Genomic DNA, 22,719 nt, shown 5'->3' with positions numbered 1-22,719 from the left:
ATATTAAATTAAAAGGGAAATTGAAAAATGTATTGAAACAAAAATGGAAACATTGCATACCCAAACTTATGGGTTACAGCAAAAGCAGTGCTAAGAAGGAAGTTTATAGTGATAGATCTCAAACAACCTAACTTTGCACCTCAAGGAACTAGAAAAAGAACAAAACCTAAAATTAGCAGAAGGGAGGAGGTAACAAAGATTAGAGCAGAAATAAATGAAAGAAGCATAGGAAAACAATAAAAAAGAGCAACAAAATTAAGATTTGGCTTTTAGAAAAACTGAACAAATTAATAAATATTTAGCTAGACTTACCAAACAAAAAGAGAGAGGACTCATAAATAAAATAAATGAGAAAGGAGACATTACAGCTGATACCACAGAAACACAAACGATCATAAGAGGCTACTATGAAGTATATGCAAACAAATGGACAACCCAGAAGAAATAGATAAATTCCTGGAAACATACAACCTACTATGTCTGAGTCATGAAGAAACAGAAAATTTGAACACCCCAATAATAAGTAAGGAGATTGAATCAGTAATCGAAAACCTTCCAAGAAAGAAAGCCCAAGACCAGATGGCTTCATAGAGGTCTACCAAACATTTAAAGAATTAGCACCACTTCTTATTATGCTCTTCCAAAAAATCAAAGAGAGAACATTCCCAAAGTCATTTTATAAGGCCAGCATTACCCTGATACCAAAGCCAGATAAGGATACTAAAAGAAAAGAAAACTACAGGCCAATATCCCTGATGAATATGGGTGCAAAAATTCTCCACAAAATACTAGCAAACTGAATCCAACAGCACATTAAAAGGATCATACCCTATTATCAAGTGAGATTTGCCCCTGGGATTCAAAGATATACAAATCAGTATATGTTCAACATATACAAATCAGTAAATGTGATACATCACATTAATAGAATGAAAGATAAAAATCGTATGATCATCTCAATAGATCAGAAAAAGCATTTGATAAAATTCAGCATCCTTTTGTGATTAAAATCTCAACAAATTGGTTATAGAAAGAACATACCTCAACATAATAAAGGCTATAGATGACAGTTGTACAGCTAACATCATACTGAACACTGAAAGTTTGAAAGCTTTCCCTCTAAGATCAGCAAGACAGAGATGCCCACTGTCACCATTCTTATTCAACATAGTACTGGAATTCCTTGCCAAAGCAATTAGGCAAGAAAAAGAAATAAGACATCCAAATAGAAAAGAAAGAAGTAAAATTGTCTGTTTTTTGATGACATGATCTTTTACATAGAAAATCCTAAACAATCAACCAAAAAACTATTAGAACTAATAGTCAGTAAAGTTTCAGTATACCAAATCAACATACAAAAATCAGTTGCATTTCTATACACTAACAATGAACTGTCTGAAAAAGAAATAAAACAGTCCCATTTACAATAGCATCAAAAACAATACTTAGGAATGAATTTAACCAAGAAAGTGAAAGACCTGTACACTGAAAACTATACGACATTGATGAAAGAAATTGAAGGAGACACTAATAAATGGAAAGATATTTTATGTTCATGGATTTGAAGCATTAATATTATTAAAATGTCCATGCTACCAAAAGCCATCTATAGATTCAATATAGTACTTACCAAAATTCCGGTGGCATTTTTCACAGAAATAGAGAAAACAATCCCAAAATCCATATGGAATTACAAAAGGCTGTGAATAGCCAAAGCAGTATTGAGAAAGAACAAAGCTGGAGGCATCACACCTACGATTTCAAACTATATTAAAAAATATGGCAATCAGGGGCCAGCCTGGTGGCACAGCGGTTAAGTTCACATGTTCTGCTTCTCGGTGGTCCAGGGTTTGCTGGTTCAAATCCCGGGTTCAGACATGGCACTGCTTGGCACGCCATGCTGTGGTAGGCGTCCCACATATAAAGTAGAGGAAGATGGGCACGGATGTTAGCTCAGGGCCAGGCTTCCTCAGCAAAAAAGAGGAGGACTGGCAGTAGTTAGCTCAGGGCTAATCTTCCTCAAAAAAAAAAATAGCAATCAAAACAGTATGGTACTGGCATAAAAACAGACACATAGACCAGTGGAACAGAATCTGGAGCCTAGAAATAAATCCACACATATATGGTCGACTAATATTTGACAAAGGAGCCAAGAATACTCAATGTGGAAAGGATAGTTTCTTCAATAAATGATATTGGGAAAACTGTATATCCACATACAGATAAATGAAATTGGACTCTATCTTAGACGAATCACAAAAGTTAACCTGAAATTGATTAAAGACTTAAGTGTAAGAACTGAAACCACAAAACTCCTAGAAGAAAACATAGGCTCCTTGATGGCAGTCTTAGCAATGATTTTTTGGATAATGACACCAAAAGCACAAGCAACAAAAACAAAAATTGACAAGCTGGGACTACATCAAACTAAAAAGCTTCTGCACAGCAAAAGAAATAATCACGAAAATGAAAAGGCAACCTATAGAATGGGAGAAAATATTTGCAAAACCATATATCTGGTAAGGAGTTAATATCTAAAATATACAGGGAACTCATACAATAGCAAAAACACCAAATAATTCAGTTTAAAAATGGGCAGAGGACTTGAATAGACGTTTTTCCAAAGAATGCGTATTAGCCAACAGTGCATGAAAAGGTGCTCAACGTTGCTAATTGTCATGGAAATTCAAATAAAAATCATAGTGAGATATTATCTTATACCTGTTAAAATGGCTATTATAAGGACAAGAGAAAACAAATGCTGGCGAGGATATGGAGAAAAGGGAACCCTGGTTCACTGTTGGTGGGAATACACATTGGTACAGCCGCTATGAAAATCAATATGGAGGTTCCCCAGAAAATTAAAAATAGAATTATTATATGAGCCAGCAATCTCACTTCTGGGTATATATCTGAAGAAGATAAAATCACTGTCTCAAAGAGATATCTGCACTCCCATGTCCATTGTGGCATTATTTATGGTAGTCAAGATATGGAAACAACTGAGAAGTCCATCAGCGGATGAATAGATAAAGAAAATGTGGTACACACACACACACACACACACACACACACACACACCCGTGGAATATTATTCAGCCATATAAAAGGGATGTCTGGCCATTTGCAACAACGTGGATAGACCTCAAGGACATTGTGCTAAGTGAGATAAGTCGGAGAAAGACAAATACTATATCATCTCAATCACATGTGGAATCTAAAACCATTGAACTCTAAGAAGCAGAGAGTAGAATGGTGAATGGTAGGGGGAAATGGAGAAACGTTGGCCCAAGAGTACAAACACTCGGTTATGAGACGAATAATAAGTTCCAGGGATCTGATGTATAGCATGATGACTATGGTTAACAGTACTATATTGTGTATTGAATGTTGTTACAAGAGTAGAGCTTTAATGTTCTCACCCTAACAACGACAACGACAAATTAGTAATTATGTGAGGTAAAGGATGTGTTAACTAACCTTATTGTGGTAAACATTTCACTATATATATGTTTATCAAATCATCACATTGTACACCATAAACTTACACAATGTTACATATCAATTATATCTTAATAAAGCTAGAAAAATTATATTTTTAACTGTGGTTATCTAATTCCATGCTTTTCAATCTTTTTCACATGATAGCATATGTAGAAAATGATGTTTCTGTGGTATACTTTGGTAAACAGATGACACTCTTCTTTCAGATCATTCTAGAGAGAGAGGGGAAGGCATGGGAGATAGGAGGAGAGGAGTGAAACTAATTTTGTATTTTTCAACATCTGCCTCTCATCACAGACAGAAGGCATTGTTATTCACAGGTATAAGACCAGAACTTCAGTTGCCTAATTTCATAATTACAGATGCTTCCATTTATTTATTTTACCTTATTTCTCAGGCCTACAATCTTCAGATATGTGTAGTAGTTTTTCTACTGAAAATATACCATTTTAAAATGTATTTGTATGATGTGGTGTAACATTTAATAGTAATGGGTTTCTCAGAACAAAATGACTTCTCTTTTTATTAGCTTTAGGTTAGCAATACATATCCACAACCACTCTCCTGTTTAAATTCTCTTTCCATCACACATGACTGACAGAAACCTCAACCCTGACTGAAACTACCAATTATCCCTTGCACCCAGACTGTTGGATGTTGATGGGGAAATACCACATTGTTGCCATTAAACGCTAGGTTGGACACCTGCCAAATTAAGTACTCAACAGTGCCTCAAACAGTTATTTCACACCTCCTCCCTGTGTCTCCAATAACTTCTCTCTCAGCAGAGAGCTTTGCTCTTACTACAAAGAAAATAATTAGCAATTTTTACAGAAAACTCTTATCTTTGCATCACAGAGTCTAAAATCTACTTGGATTTATATCTACTCTTTTAATTTTCCTATAACAGAGGAAGACATGCTCTAGCTTCTATCCAAGGCTCATCTCACTATCTTGATCAGGATCCTGCTTTTCCTGCTTTCTTAGGGATATTGTACCCCTTATTTTTTGGCTCTCATGCTGGCTCATTAATTCCCATCAGCATTTAAACATGTTCAAGTCTGCGCTGATCTCAAGGGAAAAAAGAGCAAACATCTATCTAGCTTCGTCTCTCTCTCCTCCTACCTTTATACAGTCATTATTAAATAAGTTGCCTCCATATGCAGTGCCCCGCTTTCTTCATACTCAATCCAGAATCATCTTAAATGCGCTTTCTACTTCCCATCCTTCCACTGAAGCTCATTTTACTGTGGCTGTATACTTTAAATATGGTTGTCATTCTTTAGTTGTCACCTTGTGTAATATTTTGCCACATTTGTTTGAGAATTTTTTAGATATGCCCTCTTCTCATGACTTTCATAACTGTACACACTCTATCTGTGTTCTTTGTACATTTCTAGTTGTTCTTTCTCTCTTGGTTTATGCCACCATCTGCTTTAGTGGCTTCCCGTGATACCTAGGATGCATTTTAAATTCTGTAGTCTGGTCCTGCCTCTCCAGCTTCATCCCTTGACGTTCTCTCTCTCCTACTCTACATTCTAGGTATATTACTTTTTTTTCGTTTCTAAAATGTCGTCTACTTTTTTTAGCCTCAAAAACTTCATACATATTGTTTCTCTAGTCTGGAATATTCTTCCCTCCCCACTTTATAGCCCAAATCATTCTTTGCTTGTCTAACTTGTGTTAGTTAAGACGTACTTGCCCTCTGAAGTGCTTCAATGACTCTAAATTAGATTAGATTTCCTTCTATTGCCCTGGAGCATCCTGTCCTTTCAGTAAAATGCTCATTAAATTTTATTGCATTGTATGCTTAGAGGTCCTTCTTTCCTGTAGGTTGTAGAGACCCCATTTTAGTTCACTTTTATATCTCCACAGGTACAAGAATAAAAATTATGCATTTTCTGTAGTGATTCTTGTTCATTTACATCCAAGAGACACCATCATTCCTTCGTTAGCAATATTTTTTGAAATTGTCAGGAAATTGAATTTTTAAGTTGAGTTCAAGTGTTCCTACAGGATACCTTGTTTAAAGCAATACTTTGCACAAAAACTAGATAGCTCTCTGATGTTTCTCTCCACGTATGTTGTAGGGCTTTGGAAGGTGGGGACTTTTCATGTTTTTCTAGCACTACATAGGTTTTTGAATGAAATAAATTGAACTTAAGTTAGATACAACAGAGAAATGTATTGATTATGGAAGTTATCTAAAATAGCTTCTCCTTAGATCTTAACTAAAAAAGTTCTAGTCTCTGACATTAACTAGCCTTATGACTAAGACAAACTCCTCATTGTTTTGGCCTCACTGTCCTCTTTCATTAAATTTTGATTCTACAACACAGGTAAATAAGCACTGAAAGCTATAATCAAGAGAAATACTTACTAATGTTATATATTCTACCTGTTCAAAAGTAAATAGTCTCTGAACTGTGGTTTTACAGATGCATAATTTTAAAGATATTTATCTATGAATTCCACAGAATTAAGTACATTTATTCATTTATTCAAATTGGAAAGTTTTACTTGCATTTTTTTAATAGTGTAGTTAAATCACACTAGTATTTTAAGTATTTTATTTTTGTTTTCAATTAAGGGCCAGAAAATGTGAAAGATCTTATTGTAAAGGAAATAAAATATTACTGAATTTATCTCTTTACATTTTAAAAAAGCCTTAGTCATGAATTTGGAATACTTGTGATGGTGATGTAAAAATAATACTTTAAATAATCACTTCCAAATTTACTGATTTAATAAAATTTTGTATATTTTTCTTATACACTGTGACATTATCTCATTAAAATAAAAGATGAACTATATTTATGTAAAAGTCAAGTTATCTATTCTCCCTTTTATATTTATTTGATTTCTAGATAGTTGGTGGCAAAGTTTCTTTTTAAATTAAGATATGGAATGTCCTTTGAGTTACTAGTAGACATGAGAAAGAAGAGAAACACAGTGCATATCAGCCATCACTGACAGCGATGATTCCTGCCAGCAGTTCTCATCCTTTCATCCATAAAATCAGCATAAAATTGATCTAACATTGCTAGATCAGATCTGGTATTTGGAAAGTAATCCTCAGCGAACAGAAAATTCAGTCTTTGTGCATAAATTTGTGGAATCCCATTATTATTAGTTTTTTCAGAGCCCTTTGGTTTCTTCCTTTGCAGTACTTGTGGAAAGTTGCCACAAAGATGTGTCAGATGTGGTGTAAACCTAACAACATAGGCAGTAGCTAAGTTAATCCATTTCAAAATATGGATGCACATGATTATAATAAAGTTTTCAGTGCTAAAGTGTAAAATGTATTTAATGAAAAGAAAAGAAATAGGATATTTTCCACTAAGTGATTAAACAAATAGATGCTATTTTCCTGTATTCACCTGTGCATTCTCTGTGAAAGAACAGATGATGCAGCAAAAACACTGTCCAGGAGGGGATGAGCAGGAGCCAGGTGGGGCAGACTTAGGTAAATGCTGCAACAGTGGGCGCAGCCTGTTAGGGCCAGGTACATGTCCTGCTTTTAAGACATAAGTGGAAGAAGTTTGTCACACACATTTTCTCGAACAGTAACTATAAAATTGAGGATGTTGAAAAGGGTTATTTTAAGTATTCCCATTGAAACTGTTTAACTCCATTAGTTATAAGAAAGGACTGTTCTATGTTTTCTGCCTGATTGTTTTTATGAGCATTAGTTATTGTATTAATTTATCAAGATAACTTTTGTTTAATGCTTCATGAAGACTCCTTCATACACTTTTGTTTTATGAGATCCAAATCTTAATAACTTCTACTTTGGTAAGATTGCTACATAAAGACACACACACACGTCTATATTTTTTCCAACATAGTCTTCCACACGACATTAATGTCTGAGTATTTGTAGATGATCTGTAATAGGCGTAACATTTGTTTTAGAAATGTATACGTGTTATTTTACGTGAGGGCAAAATCATTTAGTATTACTGTCATAAATTTGTAATGCAGTATTCTTATATAAGATGTTTTAAATGATTTCTTATTTATATTTATATAGAAACTTTTTATTCTTTAATAAGTAAAAAGGTTAATTGAAGAAAGCATGCTTTCTTTTCTTTTTAAGTTAAAATGTTTGAAAAAAATTCTTTTGAACTTAAGTAACACAGCCAGAGGAGCCAGCTCATGCTAAAAATGTTGGTTGGTAAGTATTGAGTTTTGGCATTAAACACTTGAGATTATACATCCTTGGACTGTATTTTTAAAAAAGCCGTATGGAATAGTGGATATAATGGAATAGAGCTGTAGCTTTTTACTGACTGGGTATATACAGTGGTATCCTTGATTCACCAAGTTCTTTCACTTGGAGTGGAATCCAAATCCTGTCGTATCAGTGGTACATGTTACTTATGTTATCTTGGGCTTTCAAAACCTTTTTCAGAAGTAGTATTGTGCTCTATCCTTTTTAAAGCATATTTACCATATTCAGAAGTTTATTTTTGACAGAATTACAAAATAGGTACACCACCAAAATATTTATTAGTACTAATTAAAAAGACTTCTTTTTATTAGGTAGAAGAGACATTTTGTGAGAAATAATGAAAATGAAAATCCAATGTGAATATTTATAAAACTGATTTATATATACAAATGACTAGATATGTTAGAAAAATTTCTCTGAAATGCCCTGCAAACATCAATTATATTTTAACTAAGCTTGCTTCCTTATACTTACCAACTTATCCATTATTTTTAAAAATGCTTTACAGAGTTGCAAATATGGGATTTCAAAACTGAATTTTGATGTACACCTGAAACTAACATAATATTGTGTGTCAACTAGACTTCAATTAAAAAAATGTTGAAAAAACCCTGAACTTTGATATAAAGCAAACATTATTACGGTTCTTATAAATTTTTATTTAGCATTTTAAATGGAAATTTAAGGTGATATATTTTGGTCTAGTCTCTGAAGGCTACAATGTATTTGATTACCTATTTACCACATTTATATTTTTCTTTTCAAATTAAAATTGGTATGTAAAGTATAGTTAAATCTGAAAATTTGTATTTCAAAATCTTAAAATCTAAAGTATATAAATAAAAAAGTAAGTTGCTAAAAGAAATAATGACTTTTAATAATCTGACCAGGTTATTTTATTTGTTCCTGTTTCGAAGGCTATTAAAACTCTTAAAAGTTCAAAGTATTTAATTTTGAACCTCATCAACTGTAAATATTTAAAAAGAATTAATAATTATAAAAACATAAGTTTGACAATTTTAGGAGTATCTTAACAAGACAATTGCTTGAAATGTGTTTGTTAGCCTCTGTTTAATGCCACGTGTCAATTATTTACAGATCCGGTGGTATTGTGGAAATTCCCAGAGGACTTTGGAGACCAGGTTGGAACCACATAATTTTTAAAAAACATTTAAAATTGGAGTATTATCATTATTTCTTTTGTTACTGCTACTACTGCTACTACACATGAATTGCTATAATTATTTTCTCATGATAACTATGAGAAAAAAAAAGCCATGTGTGCAGAATATATATGGGAAGAATCTTTTAAAGTGATTAAGAGGTTGGGTGATGAAGAAGCTCTTATATTGAAACTAATGAGAACCGAATGTTTACAGTTTCTGTATATTTTTGCACTCTTTTAATTTAGCTATGGAGTATATATTTGGAAACATTTAAAAATTTCCTCATTAGAAAAACTTGACAATACTAAATGTTGTCGATACCCTCTGATTATTTCTGTTTACTTAGAAGTAATAGTAACTGATGTAAATAAGTTGTTACAGTAATATCTGAATCATTTACATATATAAGTTGAATTGACAGTATTTTCTTATTTTTAAATAATTCTTATCTATAGCTTTATTTTATTAAAAGAAAATGAGAGACTTCAGGATGAATTTATTTCGTTTTTATTTTAAATTATGGTTTTCTATAGTGCCTTAAGTATTTAGTATGAACAAAATGATGAATTATTTTGACATTATATATGTAAATAGAAAAATCTTTAAAAACTTGTATTATAAATTTATCATTTTGAAATAAATTATATAATATATGATACCAATATAAATTTAAATTTTGATAGAAATAAGCACTTCTTCTGAAAATCTATGAACAGGTTCTTTTTTCTTTTGTCTGTAAAGAAATGAGATAAAATAATCTTGTCACTGTTAAAATGCTAAAATTGTAATACAAATTTAACCATAATTTAAGTTCACTTATATGATTCTCATAATTGTCATAATTTCCAAAAATGAAAGCAGAGAAAGGTATTCATTAGAGCAGTTCATTCAGAAATAAGTATACAGATATGTGATTTTTGATATATGAGGAAGAAAAATTTTCTACATGTGAAAATCAATATAGAAGACTAGGAAAGTACACTGAAAAGGTCAGTTAAGTGGACATGTGAAATATTAATTAGAGCTAGTGTAATTCTTGACTGTTGTTTCATATAAAAAGAAAGTATGCACTCTTAGTTTGTTTTTAGCTCTTTAGAGAAAGAATAGATTTATAAACATCTTAAGTATATAAAAGAAGTCTCTACAATGAAGACATCATTTGGAAATATGAAGCTTAATTGGGTTTGTTCCCAAGTAATGTGTAGTTAGGTTGGAAGCTTACTGACTCATTTTACCATTCTAAAATACTGTTCTCTTGGTCTTCTCAATTCTTTCTTGTCTGCTGATCCACAAACAAACGTCTTGTCCAGGACGTTTTTTTTTTTTTTTTTCAGTTTCTACCTCTTAAACTGCCCTTGAGAATTCCTAGGGGATCTGAAGACTCCTAACTTTGGGTTCATATAAGGGTGATATTGTGCTTGTCAAGTTCAGCTACAGTAAATTTTTCAGTGAAACCAACTGTTGCTGTTCTTTGTGACTGATTGGTCACAAACTAGTGATTGGAATCTTTTAGTTGGGGCTGAATTGTTCTGTTTCCCGAATTCGTGAGGTCAATGGAACATTAATAAGCCCTCACATACTTAGTAAAATACAAAAGCAAGTAACCATGTGATGGGGATGAACATTCATAACCCACAACGAGGATTCCAGTTCATAGCAATTCTTACAGACTTTTTGAAGGTTAGAGCTGAAAGGAGCTTTAGGTACCGTGTTGTTTAACTATTCCACTTTATATCCAAAGAAACCAAACTTTATGTGGGAATCTAGCCTAAGGCCTTGAAGAATGATTTTTTTATATGCTAATTGGTGAATATTTTGAATACTACAGATGACACAAGTACTCTGTGTATATTTCTCATCCTTTTTACCTTTTACTGCAATCCTATATGATCTGCTTCTTCCTAACCAGCATTTTCACTGGGTCTGAAACTGCTGCGGTAAATGATAATTCTTAAAAAGCTCTTTATTTAGCTCTTACCATGTACTGGGCACCACACTAGGAACTTTATGTGCGTACTTCATTTTATTTGCAAGTCTTCCCAGCGCTACTAGGAAATGTTGTTGTCTTTGAACTTAAGTAAGGCTTAAATAAGAAACTTGCCAGATATCACACTGCTTATAAGAGGCATAAGCTTATAAGAGCTAAGATTTGAAGGCAAGTTTGTCTAATTCAACAGCATGTCCTCTGAACAATTAAGCTATATTGTTTTTTCTGCTTGGAATGCTGACCCAAACCCTAATTATTTTAGATTTTATTAAAAAAGTTTATCATAGCAGTTTTTTTCCTCAGTATCTTTATAATTTGAAAGCAGTGTGTTATTTAATCCAGAGAAATAACATCAATCCATTACCCCTTTGGTTCTGCCACATGGGGTCGTTGGTCCATCATAGACACTGGCTTGTTACATGCTTCTTTGAACGTGTTTTCCTTCTTTTGGCAGTAGAAGAACCAAAGGGATAACCCAAATGACATTTCAGGAGTTGTAATCAGATTTTTTTTTTTTGCCACAGTGGAGAAATTTGTATAGGGAAGTAGGAGATGAAACTGCAAATGTGTATGGGGCTGAATTTTGGCAAAAATTAAAGGTCTTGCTAAAGAAGTAGACTTCAAATGAATTTGTGGAGCGTATGATTTAGCAAAGTAAGTATGTTAGGAAGATTAATCTGGAGCAGATTGCGGTATAGGCTGGTTGTGGGAGAAACGAGGCAAGGATGTTAGTTGGTGAGTGTAGTAGTTCAGCTGAGGAGTAAGAAGGATCTGAAAGAGTTGATTACATTAGGAGTGAAAAAGAAGATGATTGTAAGTGGGGGAGGGATTGCATCCAGAGGTGTTTTTGGGGGGATAGAGTGGAGAACAGTAATGAAGAGAGGATGAGTTTGATTTTTCTCACTTCAGGAAATGTTGAGTTATCTTCCATGCAAGTGATGGGAGGGACTTTGGGGATTTGAGAAGAATGGAGAATGTTCACAACCTAAGGAAATACAAAGGTGTGAATGAGCTTGAAGATTGCCAAACAAATTTAGTTGATGTCACGGTTATGTTTTGCATGTATGTTGAGGGCTGTGGCTGAGAAGATGAATGCAGAACAATCTTCTATCCATGCCACCACTGTTTGCCATACCTCATCTGAACATTTGTGTGAGGCTCACTACTTCTGTATAAATGAGTGCTTTTGTTTCTTTTTGCTGCTGTCAAGGTAATCCTTCGATTGCCCTTATTTCCCTGTCGTTCACATTTATACTTCATGGCTTGAGGCTGTTTTTCAGAAAACTTAATTTTTTTCTCCTCTCTGCTTGTCATTTTCATGGTTCACTTGTCTATAGCCTTGCTGCTTGCATGTACTGTTGGCCTCTTTGAGCCGATGTTTGTGTTTTTTGAGTGAGAGGAGTCGGTCTTGGTGAGATAAATACATTTTTAGAGAGGGATCAAAAGTAAAATCTTACAAATGCTGGACTCAGACAGATTTGTGTGTGAATCTTGGCTCTGTATTTAAGGACTGTGTGAAGTGTTGCTTTGGGCAAGGGACTTAATCTCTCTCAAGTCCTCATTGGCAAAATGGGGCTGATTTCACTGATTTGACGAAATTATAAGAATGCAATGATCTGAAGTCTGTAAAGCACTCAGCAATGTGCCTGGCAGTAGAAAACACTCCATAAGTGTGAACCAATCATTTTATTATTATAGTGCAAGGCCATGGGTGTTTATTAATGATGAGGACCAGATAAAACTGCTTTATGTCGAGTATCATTTTTTTTAGAGTATCATTTTTATAGTTGGATACAAAGTTTGAGAATTATACTGCTTTATAGACTTTCAGAAAGATTTATAATTTAATAGCATAGGAGGTACTAATGTAAAAATTCTGTTCTAATATTTGTGTTTTGACTTTCTTAATTTGTTTCTGTGCCATTAGTGGATGACTACAGTGGATTTATACTGTTTAATTGTGACAAACCTTTGTTAAAACTTTTAGTTAGTTATTTTTCATGAAAATCTCAAGTTGTGTTTAAGGTTTCTTTTTTTCAGGATGGCTCCCAATCTTTTAGTAATGGCCAAGACATCAGAAATTATGAAAACTATTTGCTCAGGTTTTAGGTAGGAATAATAAGATTATGAAGAACCGGCCCCAGGTCACACTTCTAACTCTTCAGTCTCGCAGTTCTTTTCCTGTTTTCACACAAACTACAGGCCTTTCATGCTTTTGGGCCATTTCATATGCCTCAGATGCCCTTTTCCCATTTTTCTGATGTACTTCCTTCATAATGCGATTGAAATGTTTTATCTGCTGTGATATATTGAGGCATTCATCTTTTTGTGTTCCATACTCTTTTTTGTATTACTGTGTCTACTGCATTCCCTGACATAGAGTAGTTGTTCTGGTGTCTTATTTCAATGAACAATCCCATGTAAGCTTCTTTCCCAAGCCAGGGTCTTTATATGTTTATTTTTGACTTATCTTTCCCCCTCTCAACTGCTGTAACCAAACTGGCATCAAATCCTATCGTTTGTGCCTCTTTTATGTCTTGTAAATCTGTCTGTTTCTCTTTGTTTCTAGAGTCCTTCCTTTTTTTTTGTTTTTAAGATTGGCACCAGAGCTAACATCTCTTGCCAATCTTCTTTTTCTTTTTCTCCCCAAAGCCCCCCAGTACATAGTTGTATATTCTAGTTGTAGGTCCTTCTGGTTGTGCTATGTGGGACGCTTCCTCAGCATGGCCTGATGATTGGTGCCATGTCCACGCCCAGGATTCAAACTGGCGAAACTCTGGGCTGCCAAAGCTGAGCATGCGAACTTAACCACTCAGCTACGGGGCCAGCCCCATAGCATCCTTTCCTTAATTCACATCTTCCTAAGTCTTCTTTTCATGTCTATCTTTTACCTATTTATTCTCCACAGTGTGTCTAGAATGATCTGAAAGACAATGGAATGGTCTCCCTAAATGACAAATACTGCTGCTAAAATCCCTACTACCACTGGTTCCTTACAATGTGCTAGGCATTCTTCTAAGTACTTTACCTGAATTAGCCCATTTAATCCTCATGAAACCCCTGTGAGCTAAGGGACTACTATAATTCCCATTTTACAGATGAAGAAACAGAACTGCAGAGTACTTAATTTACATGGCAGAAGTCACTCAACCAGTAAGTAGCAGAGCCATTATTCCAAGCCGGGTAGTGTGACTCCAGAGCCCCAAGTCCTAAAGACTTACTTAAACTCAATACTCCCCATTGACACCTTCAAAATAAAATCAACTTGCTTAACATTATCAGGTCCCTTGTTTCAAGTCCTTTGTTTGCATCTTGAACTTCATATTTCTGTATCTCCGTTTCCTTTCTCTCTTAAAAAAATGGCCTGTATGTCATAGTAAATCTGTTTCCCTTATGTACCATTCATATACATTCTCTCTCTGATCATAGGGGTCTTTCTGTGTGAAATGCTAGTGTCCTCTGTGTACTCTCTTTTGCCTACCTTTCTGGTCTTGGCTTAGAGCTCATTTCCTCCAAGAAGCCATTTTATGTCACAGGTCTGGATTGAATGTATCTCCTAGAGTTTCCCCAGCATTTTATGTTTCCCATGTTACAGCACTTATTAGATCTGTCATCCTTTCACTTTCTGTTTACCCCATTAGATTAAATGTCTCTGAGACTAGTATTAAATAATAGTTTTTTTAAAAAAAGATATAGTCACAAATTTAATACAAATACAAGATTTTATTTTTGTTGAAGTTTCTTTTTAACTTATTAACTGAGGGTACCAGTAAAATGTTACAGCCTATTCAAAGGAGAGTTGAAAGTATCCCAGTTTTATGTAGATAAATCAGGAATGCTGTGATAAACTTACAAATAGATATAAAAGTGGCTGTTTTACATGGAGGGTGAGAGAGGAGGGAAATCAGTTGCCCCTCCATCAGACATGTCTGTGGACAAATAGCATTTGCATTGCTGTGGTTTATCTACAGTTTACAGAGCTGTAAAATAGCTTAAAGACAATAAAAGGCGCAGATCTTGAGAAGAGTGTGTTGGACAATGACTTGTTTTCCATTGAAGGCAACCAGTAATCTTTTGGTCCATTTCAGTCTTTCACCGTTTTTCCCTATATAGTTTTTCTCTCCCTCTTGCAAGCATAATAATATCAAAGAAAGATTATTCTAGAGAACAAAATAAGACAAGTCCCATTAAGTTTGGCCTGATTATTTACATAGGTGCAGCAAGAGTGTTAATTTAGCCCTTAAGTTTCCATGAATTTACTTTACATATCAAAAGCCATGCAGTGTAGACAATTGTGATGTCTACAAAATTAACTGCTTTCTGGAAATATTCATAAGGAATTTCAGATTGGACTTTTAAAAGCCCCTGTTATTTGCTATCCCAAAGCTAGGACACCAAGTCCAAGAAAATATCTTTCCCAGATTTCACATGTACTACCTATAACTTTGGTAAGCTCTCCTCAAGGTCCACAAAATTTGCTAAGGTTCCTGGTCTGTGAGGAAGGGACCTTCTTTAACACCTGTAAGGCTGGACACTGTCAGCCAGGTGTCCGGCTGATTTTCCTGGGAGAGCTTTGTAGGCTTCATAAGAATAGCTAACCTTTGTTCCTTTAAAGTGCTTTGATGTTGCTGGTTAAACAAGCATCTTTCCCAAATATGACACTTTAAGTAAGGCCTTCGTTGTGTAATCAGTTTTTCCAGTTATATCCTGTTAAAATGTGAGAGATTTTTATTGAACTTACGTGAATAACAATATTGCCATGAAAAGTAAAGAGACTTTGCTGAATTCGAGGAGGGAGGAATCAGTGAGAATCAGATATAATTTGAAAATTACATTTCAGTTCACAGAAGCAGAAATTGTTGTGGGTTAAAGACAGCTTATGAAGAGGAGAGAGGGCTTCATTGTATGTCCAGAAAATAGAACATTAAAATAGCGTCAACAATATTTCAAACAATAAAATTTCCCTCATTAATTTATTCAATAAATTGCAATTAGTTATTGTTCTGCTAGATCTTGGCTTAAGAGTTTCATGAAACTTTCTGCTTCTTGACTAAAAAGAGTTGACAATCCTGACTCAGTCTACTTGAATGGCCTAAAAGTTGTCTCAGTGATGTCAGTTCAAAGCCTATACCCAAGAGTCTATTCTTTGAAGTGTCAGTAGTTTGAAATACCTGATCCAACCCCTTTTTACAAGGCCCTGAGACTGACCTACTTTGTTGAAACAAAAACTCTGTCCTGTAGCTTATACCAGAGCCTTCAGGCAAGTATCAGAAACAAACTAGAACAAACTAAGCTATCTGTAGATGACAGAGACTTAATGACTATTGTTAATTTATTTTGATAATTTTCAAATGTGAAAGATCTGGTGACGGTTCAAAATAAAAATAAAGTATAGAAAACGAAATCTGGTTTCTGTTGTATGAAAAATGAAGACAATAAAGCCATTCAAAAAAAGTTTTAGACAAAATATCTCTAAGAACAATGAGTAAGCCTGTTTTTCAAGGAGTCAGAGTTATATCTGACTTAAAAAAATGGGTGAACAAAATTTGTATAGGAAAAATTTTGAGATATAATATACAATAATCCTGAGACATAATATAGCAAGAATATACCAAGAGTATCAAATAGGGACATTTAGTGTGTCTGGAATATGGCCTTTGTTGTTAGTGCTGGTGAGTGGCTTCCGACTCCTAATGACCCTGTGGACAGCAGAACGGAACCCTGCCTGGTCTTTCTGAGCCATCCTCTCACTTCCGGTGCTCTGTCAGACAGTGCTCCACTGCTATTCACAGGGTTTTCACGGCCAAGTCTTTGGAAGTGGGTACCAGATCCTTCTTCCAAGTCTGTCTGAGTCTGGAAGCTCTGCTGAAACCTGTCCACCATGGGTGACCCTGCGGGTATTTGAAATGCAGCTGGCAGAACTTTCATCATCACAGCACAGCCACACACCGCCCTCAAAGGATGACAGCTGACAGACGGGTGATGTGGTTCTCGGACCAGCACACAAACCTAGGCTGTGGTGGTGAGAGCATGGGGTCTTAACCACCAGACCACTAGGGCTGGTGGAGTAGGATCCAGACAAATATATTTTTGTTAAACCTCATGGGTAAGTCTCATGTATATACCCAGATGAGAACCACTGGCCTAGAAGATGCCAGAGATTTAAAATAAAGAAGTAAGGTTATGGCCAAATAAACATTTAAAATAACTAGCGTATTATATTAATATTGCCTGCTATCACCTGGCAAAGCGCTACCGGGACTCTGATAAGTATGGGAAAACTCAAAACTTTTTCACAAGAGTTTTGATCATTGTTTTCCTAGAGAGTAAAACATATTATGGATAGCAAGGACGTTGGCATATCTATAGAAATATCCCATAAAACATGTGCTTTCTGAAATATTCATATCATAAAGTTTACATATACAGATTTAACCTAGGCCAGGCTGAACGTCTTTTCTGACTTGCCAGCTTTTTGTATGCAACTCTTATAATAACATATCAAACAAACCAAATTATTTCTAGCAACTCATTTTACAAGAGAACATGTCTCTCTGATTTTCAGGGATCCTCTAAGAAATTTCCGAGATAGTTTTGGTTATAAAACATATCCTGGAAGTTTTTGATTTTTTTCTGTATTCATAGTCTGAGTTTGGGACGGCAACATTGCAAAAGCCGTTAGAAGATTTGGGTGTTTGATTATGATGGGATTCATAGGTGCCTAGGAAGCAGCACTTGGTCATCTGTTTAATCAGAGTGACAATATAATACTTAAAAGTAAATATAAACAGTACCACAATTGAATAGTTCTTTCATAAATGAGGAACTTTAGTGCTTTTTTCCTCCCTTAAATAATAAAAGACACTGAATTCTGTTAAGATAGAATTTTAGCTCTCTAGGAGGCACTCAGAGGTAAGAATAACCTTTCGTGTTGTAGACAAAGACATGAATCAGTAATGCAAGGAAGCAAGCCCATCAAAATTGAGTGAGCTTTAAAGGTTTTCATAGCTTCTTCTCAGAGTCAGGTGTTATCAAATAAGACAGATAAAAGTCACATTTTAAGTTTTATTTCATTGTGCTCTCTCATAGTCAAGAACAAACTGACACTTTGAGACATATGTCAGAGATCTGCAGGGTCAAACTAATTTCATCATTGTCATCACCATCATGTTTATGTTATTTGTGTTAACATGCAGTGCCTCCATGATTCTTATCATCAAATGAATTCATTTATCTTTAGAAACTTTATCCATTTTAATATTTAATACAGAAATTTTGTTAGTTCTTACATAAACAATGGTTCTTCACCGTCCTCAAGTTTCAAGAATATAGCAGTAAAAAAACCCAGGAATCACTCTTTTAGGACAAAACTATGAAAGCAAAAGCATATACATGGTTGTTTTTTTCTGACATTATTGTCCCTAGTGTGGTCTTAACCACCAATATTAATTGTAACTTTTAAATTAAGTAACTAACTTAACTAACAGAGAAAGGAAAAAAAAAACCCCTGGGGGGCTAGATAACTGAGAACTTTCTGTCGTGCACAAGCATTTTAACAGACTACCAGACCTCATGAATGCGCATAATACGGCTTTCTAAACCCACACACATCCCATTTACATCTTTGTGAAGTGAGGGAAGTGAACATGTTTGTTAGCATGACCCAAAAGTACAGCCTTTTCATAGCATACAGAAATAAGAAGTATATAGACTTAAATTATGCTTAGTAATCAATGTTTTAGTATTCTGTCTTAGAAATTATCTAGATTTCCAATGATTATACATTAATTCAATTTGATATCAGTTTAATATTTTGGTTTCCTAAAGATTTGGGAAATCATGTTTTTTATAACCTTAAACATTATGTCTTGTTACCTGATTTGTTCCATAAACTCGGATAAGTTTAGGAAAAACAAACCTAAGTGAAATAAATATGTGCTTGTATAAATCAGAGAAACGTGAATTATGAGAAATTATGTGAGTTTGAATTCTCTAAGAATTTTTTGAAATCTAGCCCATTTGAAATATTAGAAACTCAATTTCCTTATTTTATAGGACTTTTAAGAATATTCAGTTTATGTACATTTCTCTCTATAAGCCAGTCGGAACAGTTTATTTAAAAAACTTTTTTTAAAGAGTTTAATTTTTAGAGCAGTTTAAGGTTCACAGCAAAATTGAGAGGAATATACAGAGATTGCTCATATACCCCTGATCCCACACATGCATGGCTTCCCCCATTATCAGCATCACTTACCAGAATGGTGCATTCTTTACCAAGGATGAACCTACACTGACATATCGCAATCACCCAAAGGCCATAGTTTACCTTAGGGTTCACTCGTGTGTTGTGCCTTCTATGGGTTTGGACAAATGTATAATGACATATATGCATCATTATAGTATCATACAGATATTTCTACTGCCCTAAAAATTCTCTGTGCCCTGCCTGTTCATCCCTCCCTGCCATCCCCACCCCTAGCAACCACTCATTTTTTTATTGTCTCCATAGTTTTGCCTTTTCCAGAATGTCATATAGTTGGAATCATACAGTATGTAGCCTTTTCAGATTGGCTTCTTTCACTTAGTAATGTGCATTTAAAGTTCCTCCATGTCTTTTCATAGCTTGATAACTCATTTCTTTTTAGTACTGAATAATATTCCATTGTCTGGATGTGCCACAGTTTATTTATCTATTCGCCTACTGAAGGACATCTTGGTTGCCGCCAAGTTGGCAGTTATGAATAAAGCTGCTATAAACATCCATGTGCAGGAGTTTTTTTAATTTGTGAGACTTTACAATGTAGTTCATTGATACTTTCCAGGAATACCCCATTTCACACTAAGTCAGGACAAAGGCCTTTCTGAATTATAGACATACAAACTCAACAGACACCAAAAATTTTGGTGATATTTTTAGATATACTGTATACAGTGAACAGATAATATAGATATGTAGCAAGTTGAAAGGTAAGTTGTTAAAAATAATGGTAGGGGACTGGGTCAGTGGTGCAGCAGTTAAGTTTGCACGTTCCGCTTCGGTGGCCCCGGGTTTGGATCCTGGGTGCGGACATGGCACTGCATGGCAAGCCATGGTGTGGTAGGCATCCCACGTGTAAAGTAGAGGAAGATGGGCATGGATGTTAGCTCAGGGCCAGCCTTCCTCAGCAAAAAGAGGTGGATTGGCAGCAGTTAGCTCAGGGCTAATCTTCCTCAAAGAAAAAAAAAGTAATGCTATATTTTGCAAGACCTTTTTAGTTTTGTTTTCGCTTGTTACTCTAGTGATATTAGAGATTAAAAATTTCACCAAATATTGAACAGATGAACTTTGCCTAGGCAATTAGCATGTAGCTAAAGTTGTCTTAAGATTATTCATAGAATATTTTTTTGCAAGTTGCTGGTCTGCAACATAAGGCTATAAACAAAAAGCCATGTGATCCTTGCCTTTCAAGAGTCTTATTAGGAGAAAGAAGATTGGACTTGGAATCAGAAGTGAACTGCAGTTGTTTTTACTTCTAACTTGAGTGTCTGACTTTAAGAAAATCACTTTTTCCTCTCTGAATTTCAATTTTCTCCTCTTTAAATGGAAGATGCAGGAGCAAATGGTTCCTTATTGTTTTTACAGTATTTGCGTCTACATGTAATTCCAACAGAAGGCCAAGTGTAGTAAGTGCCATGAAAGTTACTAATAATGTAAAGTGGATGTTCTGGGAGGAAGACGTCATACATTTAAACATGCTAAGAGGTAAGCAGTTAGTGAGGAACAAGAGATAGTAGGTTTATAGTAATTTTCCTGATGGTGGCAATATTTAGTGTACTTTTGGTAGCTTCTAGGATTAAAAGGTTTGAGGAGGGAACACCATGTTTATATAGAATATCAGGAAACCACTTTAAAAGGAAAGATTGAAGATAGAATCTAGAAGTTCATTTTTTTTCCCTTTTAAGATTGGCTCAGAGCTAACATCTGTTGCCAATATATATATATATATTTTTACTTCTTCTTTCCAATGTCCCCCAGTACATAGTTGTATATATTCTAGTTCTAGGTCCTTCTGGTTCTAGTATGTGGGATGCTGCCTCAGCATGGCTTAGTGCGCAGTGATAGGTCTGCACCCAGGATCCGAGCTGGTAAAATCCTAGGCCGCCAAAGCGGAGTGTATGAATCCAGTCACTCGGCCACGGGGCCAGCCTCCAAGAAGTTGATAATTTATATAACAAGAATGAGCAGAGATGGCAAGATGAAAAATATTACCTAAGTACCCACTATGCATTATTTTTTCTAATACTAGATGAGTAAAGATAAATATAAAACATTTCCAGCTCAGAAGGACCTCATAGTCCAGTAAGGGAAACGAAATTAAATTAACCGTAATATAATGCTGCATGTGCTGTACTACTAATGTACAGACTGTAATGGTGGTTCAGATGAGGTTGCGTGACAACTGTGAGTGGAAGGTTTAGCTTTGGACAGCAGTGGTAAGATGTACTTCCCTCTTTAAGATGGGCAGAAAGAAGGAAGAACAGATGGCAGGGGCTTGGCTGATAAAAGATAATATTCTGGGAAGACTCAGTTTCAGAGATGTTGAAAGTGCCTTTGTTTCCTGTATCTTCTTGATTGTCATTCTTACACTGACATGACTTGGGGAAAAAAGGAGTAATGAGATGGCAGAGAGGAAAGTTTGTCCTAGACATTCTGCATAGGTCCTGTCTGCATTATTGTCTCTTGCTTCTTCAGGAATTACTGTCGGTACATTTAGAACAATGACAGTTGAACTGATGTACTGGAAGAATGTGAATCTTCACAGATTATTTCTGGGTTTGAAGATTATCAGAGACCAGTTTTGAGGGTACCACTGAAGAGAAGGTGGTTTACGGGTCTCTCAGCTAGCATTAGAAAGAGATTTAGGAAGAGAATGTAGATGTGGTTGCATATTTTGATTGCAATCTGAGATTCCTGTGGAAATGCTGTTGGTTAGGAGGAGTACATGGAAGTGATCTTTAAGCCTTGTTCCTTGACCAGTGAGTATTTTTCTTTTTCTTTCTTACTTTCTTTTGTTGTGGTGAGGAAGATTGGCTCTAAGCTAACATCCATGCCTATCTTCCTCTACTTTGTATGTGGGGCGCTGCCACAGCATGGCTTGACGAGGAGCATATAGGTCCCCGCCCAGGATCCAGACCTGTGAACTCTGGGCTGCCAAAGGAAAGTACGTGAACTTAGCCACTATGCCACTGGGCTGGTCTCTGAGTATTTTTCTTAAGTTGGTCCTCTTTTAGGGTGAGAGTGGAAGACACTGCCATATATAGTTAGGGGAACTGAGTATGACTCCCTATTGTATTGGAAAGACAGAATGATGAAATTGTTTAGTGATTTGAAATTAGACTGATAACAGCTAGAGACTTTAGAATTTTATTTCTCTCATTAAATAGAAGACTTATATGTTTTTTTTGGATAGTATAGATTGGAGTTTGAAGTCTGTCAGTTACATGCTTTGTTCCATCAAACAAGTATCCTCTGTGATGAATGACATGATAGTGACTTCACAGGATACATGGTAGGAGTGAAGGCCTGTATGAAGCACCAAGACAGGCAGGCATTCAGCAAATGAGAGAGCATGGTGACATTTCTTTCAGACCCTGTCCCTGTCATCCCCCAGGTCCCCATCCTTTTTTTGTTGTTGTTTTTACTGCCCATTTTCATTCTCCTTCCTTTTTTGTGGTCCAGTTTTACTTGTTCTTCAGCCTTAGCTTGAAGAGTAATCTTTTTTTGGAGTCTTTCCTGACCTTCAAGGCAGCCTGTCTGTACTTCCATAGCCTCTGGTATACCTCTATAT

General features: G+C 35.2%; 1 protein-coding gene across 11 annotated transcripts in view; it reads left to right on the top strand.

Annotated features, from left to right (window-relative positions):
• Positions 1–22,719, top strand: part of DENND1B (DENN domain containing 1B) — a 244,053-nt gene that overhangs the window by 68,338 nt on the left and 152,996 nt on the right. For all 11 annotated transcript variants that reach the window (XM_008538111.2, XM_008538110.2, XM_070602421.1 and 8 more), the window contains exon 3: positions 8,837–8,880. In XM_008538111.2, the coding sequence (XP_008536333.1) occupies positions 8,837–8,880 (44 nt within the window). The remainder of the gene's footprint in view (positions 1–8,836; positions 8,881–22,719) is intronic.

This window comes from Equus przewalskii, chromosome 31 (assembly GCF_037783145.1).
Source record: "Equus przewalskii isolate Varuska chromosome 31, EquPr2, whole genome shotgun sequence".
Taxonomy (NCBI): domain Eukaryota; kingdom Metazoa; phylum Chordata; class Mammalia; order Perissodactyla; family Equidae; genus Equus; species Equus przewalskii.
This window is presented reverse-complemented; position numbering and strand designations above follow the sequence as displayed.